This window comes from Mirounga leonina, unplaced genomic scaffold, assembly GCF_011800145.1.
Source record: "Mirounga leonina isolate KUSES-001 unplaced genomic scaffold, KU_Mleo_1.0 Mir_154, whole genome shotgun sequence".
Lineage (NCBI taxonomy): Eukaryota > Metazoa > Chordata > Mammalia > Carnivora > Phocidae > Mirounga > Mirounga leonina.
This window is the reverse complement of record NW_023270389.1, coordinates 11,499,615-11,525,691: the sequence shown is the minus strand read 5'-3', so window position 1 is coordinate 11,525,691 and position 26,077 is coordinate 11,499,615. Positions and strand designations below refer to the sequence as shown.

General features: G+C 38.5%; 1 protein-coding gene across 5 annotated transcripts in view; it reads left to right on the top strand.

Annotated features, from left to right (window-relative positions):
* The window catches only part of MARK1 (microtubule affinity regulating kinase 1), a 117,201-nt gene that overhangs the window by 24,285 nt on the left and 66,839 nt on the right, over window positions 1-26,077 (top strand). For all 5 annotated transcript variants that reach the window (XM_035010094.1, XM_035010095.1, XM_035010093.1 and 2 more), the window contains 2 exons: window positions 24,360-24,563; window positions 25,750-25,803. In XM_035010094.1, the coding sequence (XP_034865985.1) occupies window positions 24,360-24,563; window positions 25,750-25,803 (258 nt within the window). The remainder of the gene's footprint in view (window positions 1-24,359; window positions 24,564-25,749; window positions 25,804-26,077) is intronic.

The window sequence follows — 26,077 nt, the reverse complement described above, 5'->3', positions numbered from 1 at the left end:
GGAGAGATGAGTTGAATGGAGACTGGGAATTGGCATCACTGCATCTTTATGGTGGCGCTCATCTATGCAGTCCCTTCGTGAGGCAGATTGCTTTTGGGTTACTATTCTACTAAGACCATGTAGTTCTGATCTCTTCCACCTGCTCTTTCCTGGCATGTTAGCCCTTCTATTCATTCACAGACTAGGGAACCAGAGTTTAGGTTCTGGCAGGTGCTGAGTATGTAAATTCCAACTGTGTATTCCAGAACTGAGGAAGTAACCACAGGATGGATTTGGGGGACCCGCTGTTTCCACTGTGAGATGGGCCCAGTCCACAAGTTCATTGATCGTCTGATTTCCTTAAGCTCCTGCTCTGACTGGTTTAACAGAGTGGAGTTTTGGGTCTCGAGGAATTTTTGTTAGTTTGGGGACAGTTTGGATTTTTTCCCCCACATCCTCCAATGTACATGTAGTCACTCTAGTAGATTGTCGCAGTTCCCTTTGGGGGAGAGCTAGGAGGAGGATTTACAGTATGCATTTTGGGGTAACTAGGATTGTCTTTTTAGACCCTTCATTCAAGGGTCTCTGGGCCTTTTGAACTAACTCCAGGCTGGGAACTGTTTGAGGGACTATGACTATATTTTGATTTAAGTCACAGTGGGAGCTGCAAAAGCACCTGACCTAGACCCAGAGCATAACGTTTCTACTTTCCAGATCTTCACAGATTTCTCATGGCCAGTAACTCAGAACCATTTTGGGAAGGGAATTTGGGGGAAACATTGCTGCTTAGCTAAGTTGACAGTACCAAACCACCAGTTATATTGAGCACAGAGATGTGTTACTCATGTTGACCATGGGTAATTTGACTTTTCAAACTGATCTATGTTGCTTATATACACTCATATCAATTACTGCCTCAGTTTATTACTCATTTGGCATAGCTGAGATCAGGGCCACTAAGTGTGGCTATGTTCAAGTCCAGGAGCACCGTTCACATGGATTAGGACGTATAAGGTGCGCCCCGAAGTTGCACAACACAGCAGCCTTGCAAGGGTTAACATGTGACTCAGTGTGTGACCAACACATGACAAGGATATTCCTGGCTTCTGATGATCTGAGCTCTTTTTGACCAGGATGTTAACTGGTGATGTGCGTTTAGAAGGTTGCAGCTTTTAATAACTACTCTTGCAAGGAAGTAATATTGTACAATTTGTTTAGATAGCACATTGGAGATTTTTTTTTCTCTAAATTTTTGGACAGTGTTCAAAACAGTAGCTTTGGCAAATGAAATAATTCTGAATATAGTCTCCCCCCTCCTAAAAAATGGCTAAAAATCTATAATTTCATTACATGAATATTTAGAACAATTGGGTGTGTATATTCAGTATTGAATTTTGTGGTATGGTTTTCCTGTAATGGTCACATGAAAACCAGACATTTAAGTTACAGTTAAGTAAAAGGTTGGAGGGTAGTTGTTTCAAACTGAGCTAACATTTACATATAGAGAAATGCACGGATTTTTTTAGTACAATTCAGTGTGTTTTGATAAAAGTATGTATCATCCCCAGTAGAGATAAAGAGCATTTACATTATTATCCCTGAATGTTCACTTCTGCCTTTTTCTCATCAGCACACTCCTCCAAATACTCAACACTTCTTGTTTCTATTACTACAGATTAGTTTGCCTGTTCCAGAACTTTGTTTAAGTGAATCAAGTAGTGCATTGTTCTTCCTTCTTCAGTATATCTTGTCTGTCAAATTCATCCATGTCGCATATATCGATAAATTATTACTATTTGTTGCAGAATAGTATTCTTTTTATGGATATACCAAAATTTGTTCATCCGCTTTCCCACTGATGAACATTTGGGTTGTTTCCAGTTTGGTGTTATTAGGGATAAAGCTATTATGAACATTCTTGTACAAGTCTTATTGGACTTACATTTTTATTTGTTTTGGGGAAACATGTTGGAGTGGAATTGTCGGGTCATAGCAGAGGCATATTTTTAACTTTTTAGGCAACTAAAAAAATATTTTCTAAAACAGTCGTAAAATTTTATACTCCCACCAGCAACATATGAGAGTTCGGTTTCTCACCAGCGTTTGGTGTTGTCAGTCTTTTTTATTTTAGGCATTCCAGTGGGTATATAGTGGTAGCTCATTGTGATTCGTGATTTACTTTTCCCTACTGACTAATGCTGTGCAGTTTTTAGTATGCTTATTTATTTATTATGTGATTTGTGTATATTCTTTTGTGATTTGTATGTATACATCTTTGCCTACTTTTAAGTTCGGGTTGGCTGTCTTTTTGCTCTTGGTTTGGAGGAGTTTATAAAGATATATTTCGGATATAAGTTTTTTGTCAGAAAGTATGTCTAAAATTCAAGGAAGGGTCGAAAGAAATAAAAAAATAAAATCCAAGAAAGGGTCACAGTTGGAGATAAAAGTTTGGGAGTTGTATGATATAGATAATACTGAAAGTCACATGACTGAGTAAATTCACTTAGGGAAAATGTGTAGCTAGAAAAAGAGGGGAGTATCAGTACTGTGGTGGACTGAATTGACATGTTTCCTCCCTTCTTGCTACAAACAAATATATAGGCTTAAATATAATTTTTTAAAAGTTTATTAGCTATGTAACTTTATATATAACTTTATATATATATATATATATATATATATATATATATATATATATAAAGTATGTAGCTTTAAAGGAGGCGAAAATGAAAAGAAATCACATCCACAATGGTGAGTACAAGCCGACAGCATGACAGTCCTCAGGGTTTTGGATCCATTGTAAGCATTGTGAAATAAGGTTCTAGCATCCTCATGGGGACAAGAGATGTGGCATCAACACCACCTATACTAGGGGAAATGAGCCTCCTATATGAAGCTCAAAGCCTAGATAGCTATATCTCCATGCAAAGGAAACAGAAAAACTATTACTCCTGGTTGAGGGAGCTGCCATCTACCTAATGCCTAAAGTTTTAAGGGGAAAAGGTTATTTTAAAGAAATCAAACAACTCTGCTATATGTGGAGTGGAAACCCCAAACAGAAATTAACATAAAAATAGTTTCATATCTTTGGCAGACTCTGGTAGATACAAATGAAAAAATGCTTAGTAGAATTACTTTCAAAATCTGTAGCTCAGAGGACTGTCACACACACAAAATTTTACGGACTACATGAGGAAACTAACCATCTTTGTGGAGAGTTAATAAATGCAAAGAAACAGAGAACTAACACCCCAAGAAGTGGAAATAATGGGACAATCTGAATGTAAATTTGTTTAAGATAACTTTTAAGTCAGGAATAAAAATCATGATGAACACATGCAAAGAAATAAGCTAATGAGAGAGCTATATAGAAATTCCAGAAATGGGGCGCCTGGGTGGCTCAGTTGGTTAAGCGACTGCCTTCGGCTCAGGTCATGATCCTGGAGTCCCTGGATCGAGTCCCGCATTGGGCTCCCTGCTAGGCAGGGAGTCTGTTTCTCCCTCTGACCCTCCCCCCTCTCTCTCATTCTCTCTCTCTCAAATAAATAAATAAAATCTTTAAAAAAAAAAAAAGAAATTCTAGAAATGAAATATATAGTCTTTAAAATTGAAAACTCAGTAGAATGGCTAAGCAGCCGATTATACCTAAAAGCTGAAAATGGACTTAATGGACTGGAATGTGGATCTGAGGAAATGACTTAGAATGAATCATAGAGAAATAGACATTGAGAATATTAAAGAGCAATTAAGAAACATGAAGAATCAAATGAAAAAGTACAACTTGCATTTAATAGGCATTCCAGAAAGAGGTTATAGCAGAAATCTTTCAGAGGCAGTCTTTGGAAAGGTGATAGCTGAGAATTATCCAGAACTGAAAGATATATATATCTTCAAATTGGTACACACTGGATACCTAGCAGAATAAATAAAAATCCTTTGGAATTGCAAACTCAAAGTAGAAAGAAAATCTGAATAACAGTCAAAAAGAAAACAGGATCTCCAAAGTAACAACGGTTATATGAACAGTAGAGTTCTCATCAGCAATAAGAAATATATTAAAAATGGGATAACGCCTTTACATAATGTGACAAAAAATAACTATCAGCCTCAAATTCTCTTAACTGAACAATCTAAGATTTTAAGAGTAAGGACCAAAAAAAGGTATTTTCAGACAAATAAAGACCAAGAGTCTTCTACCTACTTCTACCTACTACTAAGCTACTAACAATACACTAAATATATTAAAAAATATAATTGAGGAAGAAGGAAATAGAATTAGAAGAAAGGAGTTGGATGTAAGAGATTCGCATAAGCAAAGACATTTCAGGTTGATAAATATAAACACTGACTATAGAACTAACAAAGAGCAATTGCTCATGTTTAGGATGTTGGGAGAAAAGTGAACAGAAATGCCAGATATGAATAATGTGGAAAATGGCAGGAGAAACATTGAAGCTGAAACTTCTGAGGTCTTGGGTTGCTCAGGAGGAGGATGGGAAATGGATTATTTTTTAAATTTAAGGCATATTATGCATTTTAAAATTTAAAAGAAATAGAATGTATGCCAGCTTGGAGTGGGGAGGAAAATTAAAATAAACTAAATCCAGTAGAAGATAGAAAAAGGGAACAAAAGGTAAAATAAACACAAAATAAATATAAGAGGATTAAACTCTCCTGTTTAAAAGAAAGGGTTTCTGGGCACCTGGGTGGCTCAGTTGGTTAAGCGACTGCCTTTGGCTCAGGTCATGATCCTGGAGTCCCTGGATCGAGTCCCGCATCGGGCTCCCTGCTCGGCAGGGAGCCTGCTTCTCCCTCTGAGCCTCCCCCCTTTCATGTGCTCTCTCTCTCTCATTCTCTCTGTCTCAAATAAATAAATAAAATCTTTTAAAATAATAATAATAAAATAAAATAAATAAAAGGGTTTCTCAGCTTGTGTAAAAACTAATAAAACCGGGTGCCTGGGTGGCTCAGTTGGTTGGGCGACTGCCTTCGGCTCAGGTCATGATCCTGGAGTCCTGGGATCGAGTCCCACATCGGGCTCCCTGCTCAGCGGGGAGTCTGCTTCTCCCTCTGACCCTCTTCCCTCTCATGCTCTCTCTCATTCTCTCTCTCTCAAATAAATAAATAAATAAATAAAATCTTTAAAACTAATAAAACCTCACTACAACTATTTAAAAGTGACTAAAACTGTATGACCATTAAAGGAAGAAAAAGGTGATAAAAATGTGTTATATTAATGTTAATATCAGACTAATAAGATAAAAAACATTATTAGACATAAAGAAGGTAAGTACCCTAAATAGTATTTATAAGGAGCTATATTCAATAATCTGTAAGTATATAACAACATGGCTCCCAAATATGTAAAGCCCCCGAAAAGGATATGTTAAAAAATTGATAAATAGATGGTTTTTAAAAAACATCTGTAATAATTAAAAAATTTAGAACAAACAGAAATTGAACAGGGAGAGTAAGTTTTATTCAGTGGACATGTATAGAATTGTATACTCCAGACAGAATGAATATACTCCCCTCTCTGAACATATATATTTCAGCGAAAATACAGTTAAGATGAAAATTTATAACCCTCATTGCACATATTAAAAATAAGGGACTAAGAATTAATTAGCAAGTTTTAGAAAGAAAACTAAATAGGTTCAGGACAGTTTTGCAACTTAAAGAACAGGTTAAACAAAAGGAAAATAGAAGGAACACTACATCAAAAACTAATGATGTAACATATGGTGATTAACATAACATAATAAAATAAAAAAAAAATAGAAGGAAAGACATAATGAAAATTAGAGCAGACATTAATGAATTAGAAAAACCGAGGAGACTGAGAGAAATCAGTGACACCAAAAACTGACTCTTTGAAATGAATAAACTAGAAAGGGGTGTTGGGGACAGGGCCCTGGTGCCTGCCAGCATTTTGCACGAGAGAAGAGGGGCAAAGGGCACTGAAGTCACTTGGGAGGAAAACCTGGAGAGTGTTGTGTTGCAGAAGCCACGAGAATAAAGAAAAGGGTCAACCGTGTCACAGGCAACGTGGATTTTTTGCCAAGAGGTAACTGGTAACCCTGACAAGACTGGCCCCAGGGAAATGATGGACCAAGTCTGGTTGGAGTGGGTTGAAGCAAAGATTGAGAATTGGTGGCAGCAACTTACAAACAACTGCAAAACCTTCTTGTAATAACTTGTTATGTGTAGGGAAGCAGAGAAATAGACTCGGAGCTGGAAGGGGGCACCTATGGTCCTGAGAGAATTTTCTCTTTTAAAATGAGCTACAAGGGTATGTTCATACGCTGTTGAAGTCCATTCGAGAGGGAGGAGTTAATGAGGCAGGTGAGCAAGAGGAAGTACAGGAGCAAAGCCCTTCAGCAGATGAGACTGACTGGGAGCCAGAGCCTGGGAGGGGGCTTTGGTCTTTGCTAACAGCAGGGGCAGTTCATGAAGTTTATGGATAGACTGTAGTTTTGATGTGGGTTGAACACTGAGCATCTCTGCAATTGTTTATTATTAATGAACTGTTATTAAAACATCAGTTGGCAAGTGGGGCTATGAGAGAGAGGAGGAGAAAGCTTCAGATGAAGTTTTAGAGAAGGGTCAGGTGGGTATACTCCAGTATGGAGGATTGTCAGAAGATTGAGTCCTCATTTGGGATTTGAGGCCAAAAACGTACGTGAAACCAAGTAGCCTGCGTGGATGTGTCCGTAACAGTGTTGGCTGCTCAGGCGCAGGTGTGGGGCTGGAGAACCACGGGCTTTCACGAGCGGGAGCATTTGCCAGCACGCATGAAGGGTGTTTGCAAGGCAGCGGTTGTAGTAAGGGATCCCGGCATACCCCCGGGATGAGGAGCGAAGGGGGGCCATGGCAGCAGTGAGTGGTAGTGAGCTTGGGGGAGGGCTCGTGGATCAGAGGTTTTAAGGTTGAAGAAAGCTCTGAATATTCCAGTGCAAGACACTGGGGACTTGGGGACAAGAGTTCAATGCATCAAATAAATGCACTTAATGTTCCGAGCTTCTATTTAGAGAGGATATGTGAAAAGTAAAAAAAAAAAGTCACAAAGAACAAAGCTGTGAGCACATGTGATTATAGCATTTATTTCAGTGCGTGACAAGATTTAAGCATTTTCTGGAAAGTTCTGTACCATTCTTAAACATATGGTCAGAAAATTGTTCTTAATATTGTCTGAGTGATAATTAAAATCTGCTGGAATAGTATAGACAACGGTTACAGACAAGTGGTTAATGAAAATTGGGCTTGGGTGAAGGAAGAGACAGCGTGTTAATGATAAAAGATCAAATACTCTGCATTTGGAGTTTGGCCAGGCAGCTGTTGTGTTCTTTTTACTTCTGGATGTTCTAGATTTCAGAATTTCACTGGTAAAATTTGTAAAAATAAATAAATCTAAAAGCCTTTTGGAAATGGAATGAGATTGCCAACTTTTTGTTTGTCGAGTAAGTGGGGAAAACTCACCATGAACTATCAACCTAATTATTTAAAGAGAAGGACGGCTCAACACCAGTGAATACAAGGACATGACCTCAAAATAAAGGCTGGTTCTTTTAAGAGAGAACATTTGACAGTCTTACACTAACATGCATTTACATATACACCCAAATATATTTTCCTTAGTTTGCTCAGGACCTGTGTAAACCTTCACCCATGTGGCTACACTTCAGAAACACCTCACTTGGGAGAAATTAGGCCTGTACCTTTTGGTGCTACTGTTATCAACAAAAACAGTAGCTAAGGTAGAATCTTAGCCATAATGAGCGAAGGAATTTGAAGAGCCATGTAGAACCATGTGAGGATTTCCATTAAATGGTCAGGATCCTTTACAAACTCCCACCTCCCCAACCCAGTTATCCCCCCTTATAATACTGTGTTTAAGTAGGTAGCTTGGCCAGAGGCAGGCACTAGGCGAAGATACAAATCTCTTGGCTAATTTGGACAGTCTTTCAATGCTGTATCTGCAGAATGTGGTTCCTTATGTGGTGCTCACTAAATGTCTGAGATGAACTGAACTAATCTCCAAATGGCAACTGCTTGCTAACAGTGGAAGGAAAAATCCTTTCAAGCAGTAATGTACTTTTTTGATTTTGGTGAATAGTAAATAAAATCTGCAAACACAATGAGGAAAATTACTTAGAAGAGCTAACTCAAAAGCCTGAATTATTTACCTGAATTAATTACCTGAATAATAATGGCTCGCATTTGTCGAATGATAACTCACTGTGTTGTGTGTTATTCATCCGTGTCCTCCACAAATACGTACTGAGTTCCTCCTTGGTTATTCCCGGCACTGCTTCTAACTAGGCACAAGGGATGTAGAGGTAAGTAAGTCAGACACATTTCTGCTGTTACAGGGGAAGTCATATGAAAACAGTACTTTTTAAAAAAATAACATAATTTTAGATAGTCAAATCATAGGAAGAAAGTAAAGTGTGGAGAGAACCTGCAGGAAACTCTTTAAGAAACGGTGCTCAGAGGGGCACCTGGGTGGCTCAGTTGGTTAAGCGACTGCCTTCGGCTCAGGTCATGATCCCAGGGTCCTGGGATCGAGTCCCACATTGGGCTCCCTGCTCGGCGGGAGGCCTGCTTCTCCCTCTCCCACTCCCCCTGCTTGTGTTCCTGCTCTCACTGTCTCTGTCTCTGTCAAATAAAAAAAAAATCTTTAAAAAAAGAAACGGTGCTCAGAGAATGCCCCTCGTGCAATTGGGTGACCGTTGAACTAGCTCTTTGAAGGAGGTACTATCATCACATCTTTTTCCATGGGTGGTGACCCAGGAATACCCAGGTTAAACAACCTGTCCAAGGTCTCAGCTGTTAAGGTGCAGGGCCAGGATTCAAGCCAGGCAGCCTGACTCTGGAACCATTTCTCTGTATCACCATGCTGAAGGCTGTCGAAATGAATAAGCAAGTCATGCTTTCAATGGAAATGTCTTATTTGAACCCAGCCATTTTTTGCTTTAGAAAACTAATAATCCAGGGTGCCTGGCAGGCTCCAGTGGAGCATGTGACTCTTGGTCAGGGGATTGTGAGTTCAAGCCCTACATTTGGTGTAGAGTTTACTTAAAAATAAAAACCTTTTTAAAAAAAAGGTACACTGATAATCCTATTAAGGTCGACTGAATGCTCTCCTTCATTGTGTGGTCTTCCTTTTGGCCATTTCATTGTCACTCAGCACTTCTTTTGTTTTTATTTCTATTTTTTTGACTTTTTTTTATTATGTTAATCACCATACATTACATCATTAGTTTTTGATGTAGTGTTCCATGACTTCTTTTAGAGCAGAGCAACAGAAAAGAGAAGGGCTACCAAGTAAAATGGATTATGTGCTTATTTATTAAAAAACATTAGCTTGGGGAGGGACGGAGCAGAAACCCTGGTGTTAAATGGCTTTTAAATAACCTTGGGATTTAATTTCTCTCTGTCCTCTATGATTTTCATTTAATACAAATACTTTAGAGTTTTTGTCTCATGATTTTTTTTTTTTTTTGGTCCAGAAGTTCTTTTTGTGGCTCAGAGTGAAACTATATTTAACTAAAGATTGTGTGTAGTTGGAAGAGTGTCAGAGACGAGATTGAGGGAGCCCAGACATAGGCCTATATATTTTTGGACGTTCACTCATTTGTTCCACACGAGAGCCTGTGGTAGGCCAGGTATCTTATACACAGTGCTTTGCTTGGGGTGAGACAAATCAGCACTTTCTCTGCCCTCCGGGGACGTACAATTAATTATTTAGTTAAAGTGATAATTGCTGGAAAGGTGAAAGTCCAGATGTATATGCAAATTGTTTCCTATATATATATTCTCTAAATTGGTCCCATATGGTACAAGGCGGGTAAAAGAAGATTTACTAATTACAGCTCAGGTGGCCTGAGAATAACTGTTTAATGTTGGAAAACAACTCTAGCTGATGGAAAGGTAGCACCTGGTGTAGCATACCTATCTTACTGATCACCGTATCATAGCCAAACTGTACTAGTTTTCCCACTAACCTTGAATATTAGGGCCATTTCTTATAATTATGTTTATTCCTTTAGCAATTAATATTTGTCACTTAGAAGGTTATTGGTCAGTATTTGTTAAATTAGGGTGCCTGGGTGGATCAGTTGGTTAAGCGTCTGCCTTTGGCTCAGGTCATGATCCCAGAGTACTGGGATCGAGTCCTGCATTGGGCTCCTTGCTCATCGGGGAGCTTGCTTCTCCGTCTGCCTGCCATTCCCCCCTCACCCCCACTACTTGTGTTCGTGCACGCGTGCTCTCTCTCTCTGTCAAATAAGTAAATAAAATCTTTTAAAAATATGTTTGTTAAACTTAACAATGTAATGTCGAAGTGTAGTGGTTTCATCTTATTCCTGAGATAATAGTATTTTTTTCATCTGTAAGACAGTTTATTCAAATACCAAAGAGGAAATTCTCAAAATACCTTCCTCTTTATTCTTATTCTCTTCCTTACGAGATTGTGGGGATTTTGTTTTGTTTTGTTTTGTTTTGTTTGGCTTTTTTGTTTTTTGTTTGTTTTTGAGGGAGGATAATTCTGCTTATAATTTAGGTCAGTACAAAGCTATCTATTTTATGCAAAAGAATATAAAATCCCAAGTGTGTACCATTCTGCTTTTATATTTCGGTAAGGTATTATTTGCAACAGGTCAAGAATGGAATAGTAGATGTGAAAAATGAGTATAATTCAAGGGGCAAATTACTACATTTTAATCACATTGATCAAATATTCTTCCATTTCTTGCTCCTCTAAGCCATAGTGAAGATGATCAATTTTCTTAGCAGTGACCATCACTTAGAACCTGTGAATGTTTTTGATTAGCTAACAACTGATTTCAGTTGATGCCACAACACAGAGGTCATTTTACCAGCACTCCGATGGTAATATCTGGAGAATACAACTTTAATACTTGCTGTGGTGAACTGGTCCACAACCTCAGCTTGTTGGCATTGTCCTCAATGTTCTGGAGGAATAGAAGGAAACACTGAAAGAGGAGTGCTTCTATTTGCTCTGTGAAGTTTGGCTCCTTGGTGAACCCCCGGTCTTGGGTCTACTGTAGAGGGGTATTTGGAACAACAGCAGCGTAACTGGGAGTGGCAGGAGGCAAAAGCCAAAAGTTCTAGCGGTGGACTCTGCCCATGTCACAGTGAAAGAGACCAGTGGGATTTCTCCTTGTGCGTGTCCTTAAGATCCGACATCAGATCTTTTGATCTCTTCCTCTTGGCATCCTGCTTTTGGCTATGGGCAAGGCTGACCAATCATGGGCCTCTGGCATCAGCAGAGTCTGCCCTGTAAATGAGCTGGGAAGGACACATATTCTCTGGAAGCACTCAGCTCCAGAAGGGGTCCCCCCTCCTGCTGTGCTTCAGTGTCTAAGCAGAGCTTGTATATCTAGTTCAGCCTTGGAATGGGAGTTTCATCTAGACTTTCTTTTTGCTCAAAAGTAGTGTGGGTGGATTCTCCTCCATTTACCTTTCCATTTAGTGGAAACCAAACTTGAACTGATAGCCAAGTATAAGTGTTCATAGGTTCATAGTCTCTTCTCAGTTTTTCAGCAGCTTGAGGTAAGTGGTGAGTGGTAAGGGGATAAGATTGTGGTGAGGTTGGGGCAGAAGGGGACAGGTGACCTCAGGGAAAGTGTATTTTTCTTAGAACAATTTTACTGAGTATTAAGGGTTTTGGAGTTACATCTAGCCCATAGGGGAATGCTCCTTGGATTTTGGTCTTTTAAGAATGAGATTTACCATCCTTTTTACTAGTTAGGAAGTTGAGTTGGAGAATGTTAAGGTGATCTTACCATGTGATTCTGTTTTCAGGCACCAGATAGTAGCCTTCTTGCCATTTCTCCTGTGGTCTGCCTTGGCATCTGGTCATCACCCCTCCTACTTAGGGGTTATTAATAAGACCCCTCTGAAACTGGTCAGTTACCATATTTTATTTAGTTTGGAGTTCGGAGAATGGGGTGTGGCTACATTAATATTATACTATAACTTGTTTCTTTTCAGCTTTATTAATTGTGGTGGGTTCTACAGAAGAAGTTTTGCTGTCATTCTATTTACCTGCAAAGCTGTACTTCAAATTTTAATTTTGAAAAACACATCTCCATCTGTGTTTATAGTAATTAACATCTGAGTTTGAATCCCAATAATGCAACTAATTATTAGATTGAATTTTTGGTAAGTTATTCAACCAGCCTAACACAATGTATAGCCCATAGTGGACATTCACAAAATGCTGCTTCCCTCTTCCCTTCGCCTGTTCTCTTAGATAAAATGTTTTGGGACGCCTGGGTGGCTCAGTCGGTTAAGCGTCTGCCTTTGGCACAGGTCATGATCCCAGGGTCCTGGGGTCAAGTCCCACATCCGGCTCCTTGCTCAGCGGGGAGCCTGCTTCTCCCTCTGCCTGCCACTCCACCTGCTTGTACTCTCTCTCTCTCTCTCTGATAAATAAAGAAAATCTTTAAAAAAAAAAAAAGTTTTAAATTGCTTTTTTCATTATACTGAATGGTTAATATATGTGAATATAGAACAGTACTCCAAATACTAAGAAGTTACATTAGGAAAAGACATTGTTCCCTCTACTCCTGTTTCCACATTTCCCAGTCCCTTAGTTCCCCTCCCTAGACGGAGCTACTTATGCTGTGTCTCTTGTGTAATCTTCTGAGCATATTCTATGCTTACGCTTATTGAAGTCCGTGATGGCTTGTGCACATAAGCCCACGCACATTTACAAAGAGCATACCATACGTACATAACCAGTCCCCTACTGATGGACATTTTGTGCTCGTTTTATCTTTTGCTATTACAGAAAGTGGCTGCAATAAATATCTTTGTATGCATTTATTTTTTAAGCTCATTTGTGACTCTGTAGAATAAATTACCGGAAGTAAATTTTCTAGTCCAATGATTATAGGAATTTCTTTAATAATAGATGTTGCCAAGTTCCTTTTATGTAGAATTTGTATTAGTTTTCATTCTGATCTATGGTATATGAGTGTGTGTGTTTGTACTACAATTTTACTAACCAATGCTGTCAAACTCTAATCTTTGCTAATCTGATAAATGAAAAATAGTATTTCATTGTACTTTTAATTTATGTTTAACTTATGATTGACTGCTTTCATATGTTTAAAAGTCATGCATATGTCCTTTTATGTGAAATATTTATACCTATCCTTTGCTTATCTTCATTTTCTCATGAGTTTTTTTTTGCTGATTTGTCAAAGGTTTTAGTATTTAAAAATTAACATTTGCCTGCCACAGGTTACAAATATTTTTTTCTCAATCTATTATTTATCTCTCTACCTTGATTTAAGGAGAGTTTTTAAAAGACTCCAGTGCATTGTTCTTTAATTTTACAGTGTCAACTTTAACAAAAAAAAAATTTTATGGCTTCTGTTGTGTGTCATTCTTAGGAAGCATTTCCCCTACTGAGACTATAAAAATAGTTGCTAGCTTATCATTTATTTTCTCTAGTGCTTACTTTTATGGCTTCTTTGTCTTTTTGTTTTTTGTTTTTACATTTATATCCTTAATCCTTTAATGATTTATTTATTTTGGAGTGATATATCACTTGTTTCTCGTTGTTATAATGCCATCATTTCCTTATTGATGTGAGATACTAACATTGACTTTGACATATCACTAATTCTCCTTTGTATTTGGGTCTATTCCTTAGACAAACTTTGGAAAAAAAATTTGTCACCTGGAAATTCTGTACAGTTTCCTCTCTCTTTTATTGTTTTGTCATTCATGGGTCACAATTTAAATGTAACGATTTTCTGGTTATCAGTAAATCATGATTCTAAAAAATTCAACCTTCTAGAATAAATCTAGAAATAAGTGGGAAAATGTTCCATTGTACCTATTCTATATCCAACTGTCTTATATGTGAACTTAAAGAAGAGTTAGCTGAAGTGATTCATATGCACACCTACCTGAAAAAAATTTGCAAACTAGAAAAAAGCAAATCTGAGAAAGAGAAATACAGGGGTATAAGAAACTGCTGTTGAATAATGTAACCAGTGAAAATCATAGATAATTCAAGATTAATTCTAATAATGTGACTATGAAGTTTAATTGCATTAGATTTTACTTATTTCAGAGAGAGAGAGAGAGAGAGCGAGTGTGCACAAGCAGGGGGGAGGGGCAGAGGAAGAAGCAGACTCCCCACCGAGTAGGGAGACTGATGCAGGGCTTGATCCCAGGACCCTGAGCTCATGACCTGAGCTGAAGGCAGATGCTTAACCGAATGAGCCACCCAGGTGTCCCTGTTCCGATTTATTTTCACATGTGCCTCTTCTATTTTTAAAATGTTTTTAAAAATTGCATTAAAATGGGGTGCCTGGGTGGCTCAGTCAGTTAAGCGTCTTTCTGCCTTCAGCTCAGGTCATGATCCCAGGGTCCTGGGATCGAGCCCCGCATCGGGCACCTTGCTCAGCGGGGAGCCTGCTTCTCCCTCTGCCTGCTCTGCTTGCCACTCTCCCTGCTTGTGCTCTCTCTCTCTCTGACAAATAAATAAATAAAATCTTTAAAAAATAATAAAATAAATCGGAACAAAAGCAGAACAATTCTTGGTGATTTTTAATAAAACATTCTATCCTAGTTGCACCTGGCAGCTGTCCTTCCAGTAGCACTAATCCAGTCCCCCATACTTCTGGCTGCAAGTACCTGGCCATCGAGCGGCTTTCTTCTTAGCTAGTCTTGCCTTATTATTTTCTGGTCTCGTCGAGCCTCCCAGTATATTGGCTTCTACTTCTCCCTATCCATCACCTCTCTTTTGTCTTCACCTTCTTCACTATCCAGCTTAGATTTTATGATCCATCACTTCAGTAACTCACCAATAACTGAGCTCATGTTGCTGCTTTCTCTCTGTTGGTACTTGTTTGTGAAACTCCAGACCAGGATGAACTCATATATCTGCTTCCTCGGTAACCTGTCTTTGGGCATTTGAGTACTGCTGAAGAAAATGACACAATGGGACAGGTGAGAGCCACAGTAAATTCGTGGGCACCATTCTCGCCTAGACTGTCAATACTGCCCAGCAGCCCCAGTAGACTGCTTTGGGTAACTCGTTTTTTCCTCTTTCTACAGAGATGACTTCAAGTCTTTGCTACTTTCTGCAAACCTGTGTGGCCTCTCTTCACTCTTAGCAGATGACTTTACCTCTAATCACACAGAGAAAGTAAAAGCCAGCAGAGTAGAACTCCCTCAGCTTCCTAGTACCCAGTGTTTGCGTGTTTCTACATCCAAACCTGATTTCTCTTTCTTTCTGCTTCTTATAGGGAAAAAGCGTCTTTCTTCCTGCACAAGGGCAGTCTCTCCATGTGCTCTGAGTCTTTCCACTTTCCGGGAGCTTTATCTTTCCCCTCTCTTGCCTTACCAGCTTCTCTCTCTCTCTGTTGGATCCTTCCCTTGGGATTTAAACCATCTCCAGTCTCTCCTGTCTTAAAAGAAGCACACCTCCCTCAAGTGCACCCCTCTCCCCAACTGTCGCACTGTTGCCGCGTCTTCAAGGTCAGACTTGTCAAGGTCAGACTTGTCGGGCTTCATCTGCCGTCACTACCTCCATTTCATTTCCCACTGCCCCCCCCCAGCCTACTGCACCTTGACTTTTATCCTTAACACTTTTTAAATAACCACCAGTAGAATAAACACAGGAGAAATTAAAGGAACAAAGAAAATCTGATGAATATAGGAAAAATAAAACACTTAAAACACAAAACAAAATTTGAAAACACTCCAAATATGTCAGTAATTACAGTGAACTTGAAAGGTTAAACTGTACGGCGTGATCTATTTCATTAATAGTCTAGAAACAACAAAAGTATAGTGTCAAAAAGCAGATCACTAAGAGGAGGACATGGATGGCGCAGGCAGGACACAGGAGCTTCTCGCATGAGCCCAAGTTTTACATGTTAATTGTTGTGTTTCATGACTTTATATGTTTGTCACAACGCATATACTTAGATTTGGTAAATTTAATTGTGTGTTATTTGTATCACCGCGAAGCTGACAAAAAAGAAATTTAATAGAAAGCAGCATAATATAATACTTGGCTCCCAGTGAGTTCATCTTTACAAGTCATAGTCATGTAAACACAATACTTTTTAACTGAAAATTTGATTATATTGCATTAAGAGGATGACAGGAGGGGAAGGGAAGCTAAAAGATCTTAATCCTAATTGACCGTTAATAGGAAATTGAGAGAATGTCTAGGACTGATGAACCAAGAATTAGCAAAGCAAGCAGTTTGTTTAGAAACATCTGAGCAAAAATTGGAAGGAAAAGCTAAAGGAGAAGACTCTGGTAGTCAGACTTGAAGTCTGGAAGCGTGGCACAGGGGACTGATGTTTTGTTAGCAACCTGTTAGAGTTCCTTTACAGATTTGACCACAAGCCTATATCATTTTAATAAAAATTAATTTTAAAATTTGGGGCAGTGCACTGCTAGAAATAACTAGAAAGACCAGAAATGGGCATTGAACCCAGCTTAGTTGAAGGGAGAGTGGAAACTCTGATGTGATGGACAGCTTTTCCGGGGAGGTAATATCTAGGCAGAATGTGAAAGGGTGGGTTCCGACACACCAAGTGATTCCTGCAGAACATCACTCATTATTAAGGATGTTTCCTCTCGTAATTTTGTTAAACTCAAGCAGTACTTCCAAAAGATACTTTATTGATTTGTTGCATTTTCTAGATTTATATTCTTGTCCTCGGTGGAAAGATGACACAAATAAATCTTTCCTTTGTATATTTTTCTTCTTTTAAAAAGCATTCCTGGTCTATCTAGCACTACTATCATGTTGAGTGCAAATGTTTGATGGGATATTCTTATGCTGTTTCTGTTTTTTCGGGTTTGTCACTCAGTGCTACTCCATGGTTTTCAAATTTGGTGATACATTATAATGTTTTTCTCGTATAAACTTTTCCTTCTGGGGGGAAATCGGAGGGGGAGACGAACCATGAGAGACTATGGACTCTGAGAAACAAACTGAGGGTTCTAGAGGGGAGGGGGGTGGGAGGATGGGTTAGCCTGGTGATGGGTATTAAAGAGGGCATGTTCTGCATGGAGCACTGGGTGTTATACACAAACAATGAATCATGGAACACTGCATCAAAAACTAATGATGTAATGTATGGTGATTAACATAACATAAAAAAAAACACTTTTCCTTCTGGTCATATTCCTAATTGACTATAATGATAATTCTTTAATATGTCGTTGTGTCATATTGGCAAAGATCGTCTTTCAGTTCCTTAGACTTCTGTTAATAAACTGTATTGGCTACTTTTTTTCATTGGTATCATCCTTTTAAGGTTTTAAAATCATACCCATTTCTGGGGGCGCCTGGGTGTCTCAGTCAGTTAAACCTCCAACTCTTGGTTTCAGCTCAGATTGTGATCTCAGCAGGGGGTCTGCTTGTCTCTCTCTCTCTCTCTCTCTCTCTCTCTCTCTGCCCCTCCCCTCCCCCCACGCTGGTATGCTCATGCTCTCTTTCAAATAAATCTTAAAAATCTTAAAAAATAAAATCATACCCATTTCTGAATCAGCTGAAAGATCACTTATAATATTGAAGTTTGAAACGTGGTTGCTCCTTAAGGGCAGGCAGGGTCACCCTGTTGTGCAGCTCTGCCTTTTGCATTCATGCTGTGCATAGCAGGGTAGCTGTCCGAAAGTTTTGGAGGCCTTTTATTTTAATAATGACTGTCTTATCAAATCTATTAACATCTCATTGAAATAAGCTTTAATATATAAGATAAAATAGATTTTTTCTATTTGTAATTTAGGTGGGGTACTTATAATAAAAGGCACTACTTAGTGGGTCCATTCATGCAGCAACCACTATTTGAATGATGAAGAAACGTAAAAGATACAGTGCTTTACCACTTAGACTCTCACAGTTTAGTAGGAGGTAGTTTAAAAAAAAAAAGGCAATCACACTGTAATGTATTAAGTGTTGTATAAAGAAATGTCCTGGGTGCTGTAGGAACACAGGAAGAGAAACCACAGGCCTTCCATTTTCAATAAGCATTCTTTTTCTGCTATATAAAAGTTTTTGTCATTCATAAAGCTATGATTTTCGCTGAAACCATTCACTATTCTGCCACTTAAAAAATGAAAATTCACCTTGAAACACTGACATTGGGGAAGGAGGGAGGCGTTACTGTACAATAACATAATATAATAAAGGAAGCATACCAGTTGAGAGAATTTTTCTGCAACTAAACTCAGATTTATTATCAGGCTCCTCACAAAATAAGCATTGATCATTATTAGTGATATCTTCAGTCATGCTTCTGTACAAGATGTGGCTGTTCTTTAAATTGTCCTTTGATAAAAACCCATAGTTGTCATTCTAAGGAGAACTAAAATAATATCTGTGTACAGTTTTTCTGTAAGGTAATTTGATACATAGAGCAAGGATGTTGAGAAGAGTTCTTCTTTTCCCCTTAGTGGGTGTGTGTGTGTGTGTGTGTGCGTGTGTGTGTGTGTGTGTGTGGTTCTTTTGGAAAAGTGGTGTCAAAATCTCTAGTTGTAGTCATGGATTTATGTACTTTTTTCTTTGTTCTGTCATTTTTGCTTGTTGAAACTTCAGTTACGAAGCATATGCATAATTATATTCAGGATTGTTACGTCTGCCCTTTTATCATTATGTGGTGTCTCTTTTACTTCATTAGTCCAGTACTCCTTGTGTTGAATTCTAATTTGTTGAATATTACTATAGTGTCCCTACCTCTCTTTTGCTGAGTGTTTGCATATATAGTATATTTTTTCTCCATAATTTTATGTTCAGTCTGTGTATTCATACTTACAGTGCATCACTTGGAGACAGCATACATTTGGACCTTTTTCAAAAATTCATTTGATAATTTCTTTGAATTGAAATAATTGGTTTATGTTAAATATAATTATTGATCTGCTTGGTAAGTCTATAATTTGCTCTTTTGTTTTTGTCCCATCTGTTTGTTGTTGTTACTGTGTTGTTCCTCTCGTCTTCCTTCATTGCCTACTTTTGAGTTAATCAGTATTTTTTAGTATTCCATTTAAATTCCTCTGTTGACTCCTTACCTATCTCTCTGCATTTTTTAGTGCATTTTTTCGGTGCTTGCTCTGGAGATTACAGAATGCATTCATACAATATTACAGTCTCCATAGTGTTAATATCGTACCCGTTCAGATAAAATGTAAGAATTTTATAAGAGTATTTTATTTTATTTATTTTATTTATTTTTTTAAAGATTTTATTTATTTATTTGAGAGAGAGAATGAGAGACAGAGAACACGAGAGGGAAGAGGGTCAGAGGGAGCAGCAGACCCCCCGCTGAGCAGGGAGCCCGATGTGGGACTAGATCCCGGGACTCCAGGATCATGACCTGAGCCGAAGACAGTCGCTTAACCAACTGAGCCACCCAGGCGCCCCTATAAGAGTATTTTAATCACCCTGACCTTTGTGCTTGTATTTTCACATATACTCATATCTGCTTACATTATAAACCCCATAGTATACGGTGTCATAATTTTTTGCTTTAAACAGTCATATGTCTTTTAAAGAAAGTAAGAGATGAAAAAATACGTACTCTTTTATACTTACTCACATATTTCCTATTTCCAGAGCTCTTTATTCTTTTGTGTAGATTCAGGTTACCATCTATGGTCATTTCCCTTTAGGCAGAAAAACTTTTTTTTAGCATTTTATATAGTGTATGTCTTCTGGCAGCAAATTCTTTCAGCTCTTGTTCGTCTAAAAATGTCTTTGTTTTCTTTTTTGAAGAATATTTTCACTGGATAAAGAATTTCGGGTTTCAGTTTGAGTTTTTTTACAGCACTGGAAAAATCTTGCATTGTCACCTGACCTCCGTTGTTTCTAAGGAAAAGTGAGCTGACATTTGAATTGTCATTCCTTTGTATGTATTGTGTTGTTTTTCCCTGGATTCTTTTAAGGTTCCCCCTCCCTGCCCCAAAGACATGATTTCTAGCAGTTTGATAAGGAAACGGGCACATAAAACTTAAAACAGCTTGCCCAAGAATGCATAGCTAGTGAGTAGAAAAATTCATTTTGTTTCAGTTGGTATTGAAGGCAACGGAAATTGTATTATTATTCAAGAACTGGAGTGTGGGTCCATGGGATGCAGCCTTGAAGAGCTAATGAAACTGTGACCCTTAATTACTCTGACTATGCTGCACTCCAGGCAAGCCTTCGGGTCCTCTTGTCACTGCTGCAGTAAGAATGACAGAATGCAAGGTCTATGGACGTGAGTGGACAACTTGAAGAAGGAAATGCCAAGATCTAATCTTGCGTTTTCATCTAAAGATGGGGACAAAAACTTGTAGATATTCTATAATTAAGCTAACATAATTTCTTATATCTACTAGCCTTAGGGCTGAGATAGTTCTTAAACTCACTGTTTAATCCAGCATGAGCTGAATTCATATTCGTGCCAGGTTTTCTATTTGAGAGTTAGGTGTTGATCAGGAAGGAATGAGGTCAGTTATTCCATATTATTCTTCAGAGAGTTTCTTCAGGGAAAGAGTATGCTCCTGAGTGGTGCTGTGGCAATTTTAAGATGGGGTTTTGGGGGAAATATTTTTGGGTGGGTGTTTTATAATCAGAATTATATAAAATATTTTCTAAATGTTCTATTTTAACTTATAAGACTTATATAAATGCATTCTGAATAAGTTGGATGGCTCATAAAATGATCATGCTTCATGTTGAAAGTTGAGATCTTATTTTTAAAAAGGATTTTGGAGAATATGCTACCTTTTCCAACTTAGGTAGTGGGATGAGAAAAGAATAATATTTTTAGATGAGCCCTCTATCCTCTCCTCTGCTCTCTTGGTCAGACACAGCCATACCTGTGCTTTTCCTAGAATCTCCTGTTCTGTTGGTGGAATCATCCAGAAACAATTTAATCCTGATATGTTACACTAGGGGTCATGTGTTATCCAATGGGCCAAATCCAGCCTTTTGGTAATTTTTTGTATGGCCCTGAATTAAGAAAGGTTCTTAAATTTTTAAGAAGCTGGGTCGGGGGGGAAGCATATGCAACAGAGACAGTTAAATTTTACAAAGCCTAAAATATTTATTATCCAGCTTTTTACAGAAAAAGTTTGCTGACCCGTCTTTTTCACCGTACTTGCTGGGGATACAAAAAGTCAAGGATTCTACCCACACGTAGTTTATTTGATCAAGAGTTTCTCTTTAGGGAATTGATGATATAGCAACCCCTCTTTTTTATGTTTACAAACTACTAGAATTTGGACATGTTTGATAAGAATCTCTTTATTGTTCGTTGTTCCCTGATGTTTACCTCTGGTTTTAAAAGTAGTGATAGCTGTGTGTATCAGCTGACATTGCTGTGTAACAGACCATCCCAACACCCAGTGGCTTAAACTAGCAAGGATATGTTATTTCTCATGAGTCAGTGGGTCATCTGGGGAACCAGTTGATTTAATCGGGGCTCAGGTAGGGGTGGCTCTGCTCTACGTATTTCTCATCTTCCTTGTGGTGTCAGCCTGGGCAAGTCCTTCTCAGGGTGATGGCAGAAGTTTAAGAGAGCAAGCTGAAACACAGCAAAGTCTCTTGATGACTAGCTTGGGACCCGCTATACTGTCACTTCCAGCTCATTCTTTTGGCCAAAGCAAATGATGTGACTGAACCCCCAAAGAGCGGGGAATAAGCCCTACTCTCATTGGAAGGACATTGGAGAGTTACGGGGCAAAGGACATGAAAGTTTGAGGCCACTAACGCAGTCTGTCATAGTTTAACGTCAGGATGTGCCTTGCCACCAGTATTGGGAGGCAGCTTTATACACATCAGAGACCCGGGCAGCAGGGAATCATTCCCCAGAAGTCCTTCTCGAGGGGCATCAGGAGTACAAGGGCCCTGAATCCCTTCAGTTTAGCTTTTGTGTACTGAGTGCCTTCTTTGTGCCTAACACTGTACTAAGTTGTGGGGCTTTTGGAGCTTCAGGTCTAACAGTGAAAACAGACCATGACACATGCTTAGAAGATGGTGTGATAGTTCCAGTAGTAGAAATTGGTACTGGATATAAAAATAGCAACGGAAGAGAGAGGGAATCGGCTCTGTGTTGTGGAAGACCTGGGAAGCTTTGTTGAGGAGGAGCTAAAATTAAATCTTGAAGCCTGGACAGGTCCACATTCCCTGCAGAACAAGTTCAGGTAGAGAAGTACTATTTCTGGGAAAAAGTACAGCAACCTGTTAATGCTTAGGAATTGATTATAATTAACAACTCTTGTTTGTGCTCAGATAATAGAAAAGTCTCTAAGAGCCCGTGAATAACTTTGTAGTTACCTCCTTCTTACATTATTTATTGCAGTAGTTGTCAGACGTCAGCCTGCATCAGAATCACCCGGAGGACTTGTTAGAACACAGATTGCTGGGCCCACCCCCAGAGCTTCTTACTCAGTAGGGCTGGAACAGAGCCAGAGAATTTGCATTTCTAACAAGTTTCCAGATGATGCTGATGGTGCTGGTTCAGGGACAACACTTTGAGAAGTATTGATTTATTGAGCCTTTCCTCTGTGTCTGGCGCTCTGCAATGTGGTGAGTATATAAAAATGAAAAGAAAACATCCCTGTCCTCAAATTGCTCATGGTAGGGTGGCAGAGACAGAGAAGTGTGTAGTGATAGTCCAGTGGAGCGGATGACGAGCTACATGAAAGCAGTTTGCTGTGAAAATACACCAAAGGGGCACTAGTTCACAATGTGGCTGGAGGCTGCAGGTGTGTGTAAGACCCAGAGACCACCCTTTAATTTGCACCAAGTTTAAAAAAAATCTGAAAGTAGAGGCCTTAGGTTTTATGGAACCCTTTTACATACATAATTAAATTTGATTCTCTCCCGTTAAAAAAAAGTCCTAAAGTAATAACAAAGAGAAAAATGACCTTGAGTCATGCTTTGCATGAGCTTGGTAAATGGAGTCATCTTTAATATTGCCTTTAAGAAATTTTCTGATCAGAATTTTTCTAGACAAGCTTGTAGTTGTGTAGGCAGGACAACACAGGCTGAATCAGTTACTTTGCAAATAAAAAAAATACTCCTTTCTTTTGTTAATTTGTGCTACTCATCTTCAGCTATTTTAAAGACGTTAGTTGGAGAAAGATGTTACATTTATTTATTTTTTTTTTTTAAAGATTTTATTTATTTATTTGACAGAGAGAGACACAGTGAGAGAGGGAACACAAGCAGGGGGAGTGGGAGAGGGAGAAGCAGGCTTCCCGCTGAGCAGGGAGCCCGATGTGGGGCTCGATCCCAGGACCCTGGGATCCTGACCTGAGCCGAAGGCAGACGCTTAACGACTGAGCCACCCAGGCGCCCCAGATGTGACATTTATTATGTGTGACTCTGTTCTCACAAAAACTGCTAGAAACGTATGTATGTCAGAATGCAGGCAAAACTAAATGACAGCAGGAGCTTTGAGAGCTGGGAAAACAATTTGTTAGGCAGCTGGTCCTGGGACTCAGGTGCTGAGCCTGCCCTTGAACAAGATTCGTCACGGTTGTGGGCTAGTGTGACTGTAAGACAGACCCACACCTCTGCCTCAAGAGTAGCGCTGAGGAGGAATGCAGTGGGCATTATGTCACCGACCCAGACAGGGCTCATGGTTGAACATGGTAAGCTGAGGGAGGGGCTTGGATCAGTCAGGGAGTGGTCAGGATACCTGAAGCATGCAGCTGGTTGGTCAATTGACTGAACTATATGCCAGCAAGTGAAAGAGTGAAACAGAGAGTGGAGAAACAGAGCTGTACTCATGAACTTGTTTGTCTTGGCATTAAAGATATTCTGCCTTCTAATGTCTCAATCCTGGACTGTGTTGTCATCTCAACCTGAAGGGATAATACCCTTAGAGGAGTAATGGTCTGTATGGCTTCTATCTATCTCTTTATATATTTTTTTAATCAAAAGCATATATGTAGTAGTGCCTGGGTGGCTCAGTTAGTTAAGCATCCAACTCTTGATTTTGGCCCAGGTCATGATCTCAGGGTTGTGAGATCGAGCCCCACATCGGGCTCTGCACTGGGCCTGGAGCCTGCTTGGGATTCTCTCTCCCTCTCCTTCTCCCCGTCTCTTCCACCCCTCCCCCCTACTTGTGCGCAGGCGCACTGTCTAAAAAAAAAATGCCTAAAGTTATGCAGAACATTTCATTTTAAATAGTTATATTCCCTCTGACAAAGCAAGCTAAAGTAGAAATTATAAATAGAATTCTTTCACTTTAAAATCATATAGTGCAATGTATTTTCATTGAAGTTGAATTATTAATGAAAATTATTTGTAGTCTTTTTAACGGTCCTTTTTAAGATATAATCTCATTAACAATGAAATCTTGTAACCTTTTTCTTAGCATACATCTGTAGATGGATACATTGAACCGCATATCCCGCCTACCAAATCAAGTAGCAGACAGAACATTCCTCGGTGTAGAAACTCCATTACGTCAGCAACAGACGAACAGCCTCACATTGGAAATTATCGTTTACAAAAAACAATAGGGAAGGGAAATTTTGCCAAAGTGAAATTGGCAAGACATGTTTTAACTGGTAGAGAGGTAAGTTTTCATGATGCTTTTTAATATTTACTTGGACCTCTCCAGGGTCTTGTTACAAAGCTTTCCTATGAGCTGATGCTGGGAATAAATGACATTTGAAATATGGTAAATACTGAGATATGTGTGAATGGAACATCCGTAGACAGAGCTATAATAAGGCACAAAAAGTTGGCCTTTGAAGGTTCAGAAAAGACTCATCCCTGCCTGTAGCATCTCATAAATCAGGCATACTACAGTTGAGCTTTCCTCGGACTTCTGTCTTCTTTATATGGTTTCTGTAAACATTTTTGACTACCTTTGTTCCCCGACCCTAGGAACAGGGCCAGGGTAAGTTCTCATTACTTACTGCTTAAGGTAAATTAGGTATAAATGTGTATAAAGTCACCCACTACTTTTTATCTGTTCAGAGACCACATTGCACTTGTGGTTAAAAACAGATGTTTTTCTCAGGTAATAAGAGAATTGGGTTTCTAAAATCCCATGTGTTTTAAATTATGTGTATGTGGATAGCAAAAATGTATGTATTTAATCTTATTACTAATATTTAATAATTTGTATAGTAAAGACTAAAAAAGTTAGTATTACTTAATGTTTCCTGGATTCAGTTAGGACATTATGAAGAACTCAGTCATAATTTGTTTTTAATAAGTTTTTCTTTTGCTCTGTACATAATATTGTCACTTATGGTTCATTTTAGCCCTCTGCCCATTCTGGCTCCAGGAACTGTTCAGACACAGGCTCTATTAGGCAGAGACTTAGACTTAATCCACTTGGTTAGTCTGGGGCTATAAGCGAACTTGGGTGTTTGATTTCTCTAATCATTTTATTCACATGATACCTAACCTACTGAAAGCTTATAATCCCCTCCCTTCTGAAAATTATAACTTACTAAGATCATAAGTAAAAGATTAAGATACAAATGATTATTACTTTAAAGGGGAGACTTGGAAGAAATACGAAAGGTGTCATTTTATTGACTCAGAATCCGATATGCTAAAGACATAGGTCAATGGAATACATCATAAGGCTGCCAGATTGTCACAACTTTACCATCTAGTGATCTGAACACCAAATATAGCTAAATTACATCTAGTTAGGAATGAAACAAAAGATTTTTTCTTTATAAGTTTTTAATCCATCAAAATACATATTCTCAAATATATAGTTTAATGATTCTCTTTTTCAGGTTGCTGTGAAAATAATAGACAAAACTCAGCTAAATCCGACCAGTCTACAAAAGGTATTTAATTATTTTAATAGTAATTAATTAGAATATGAGTTTATTAATATATGATATTCTGTAAAGTCAATTATCCTAAATTTCCTATTAGGTAAAATACTACATGTCAGCAGTATCTGAAGGAAAGACATGGTATAAAACATAATATTTATATTTAATAATATTTCAATTATATTTATCAAGTAGTTGTTTGAGAAGTATCTACAACTCAAATTCATACACCATAGGAAAGGAATTTATGTCTTTTAATTCAGTAGAATAAAACTTTGTAACA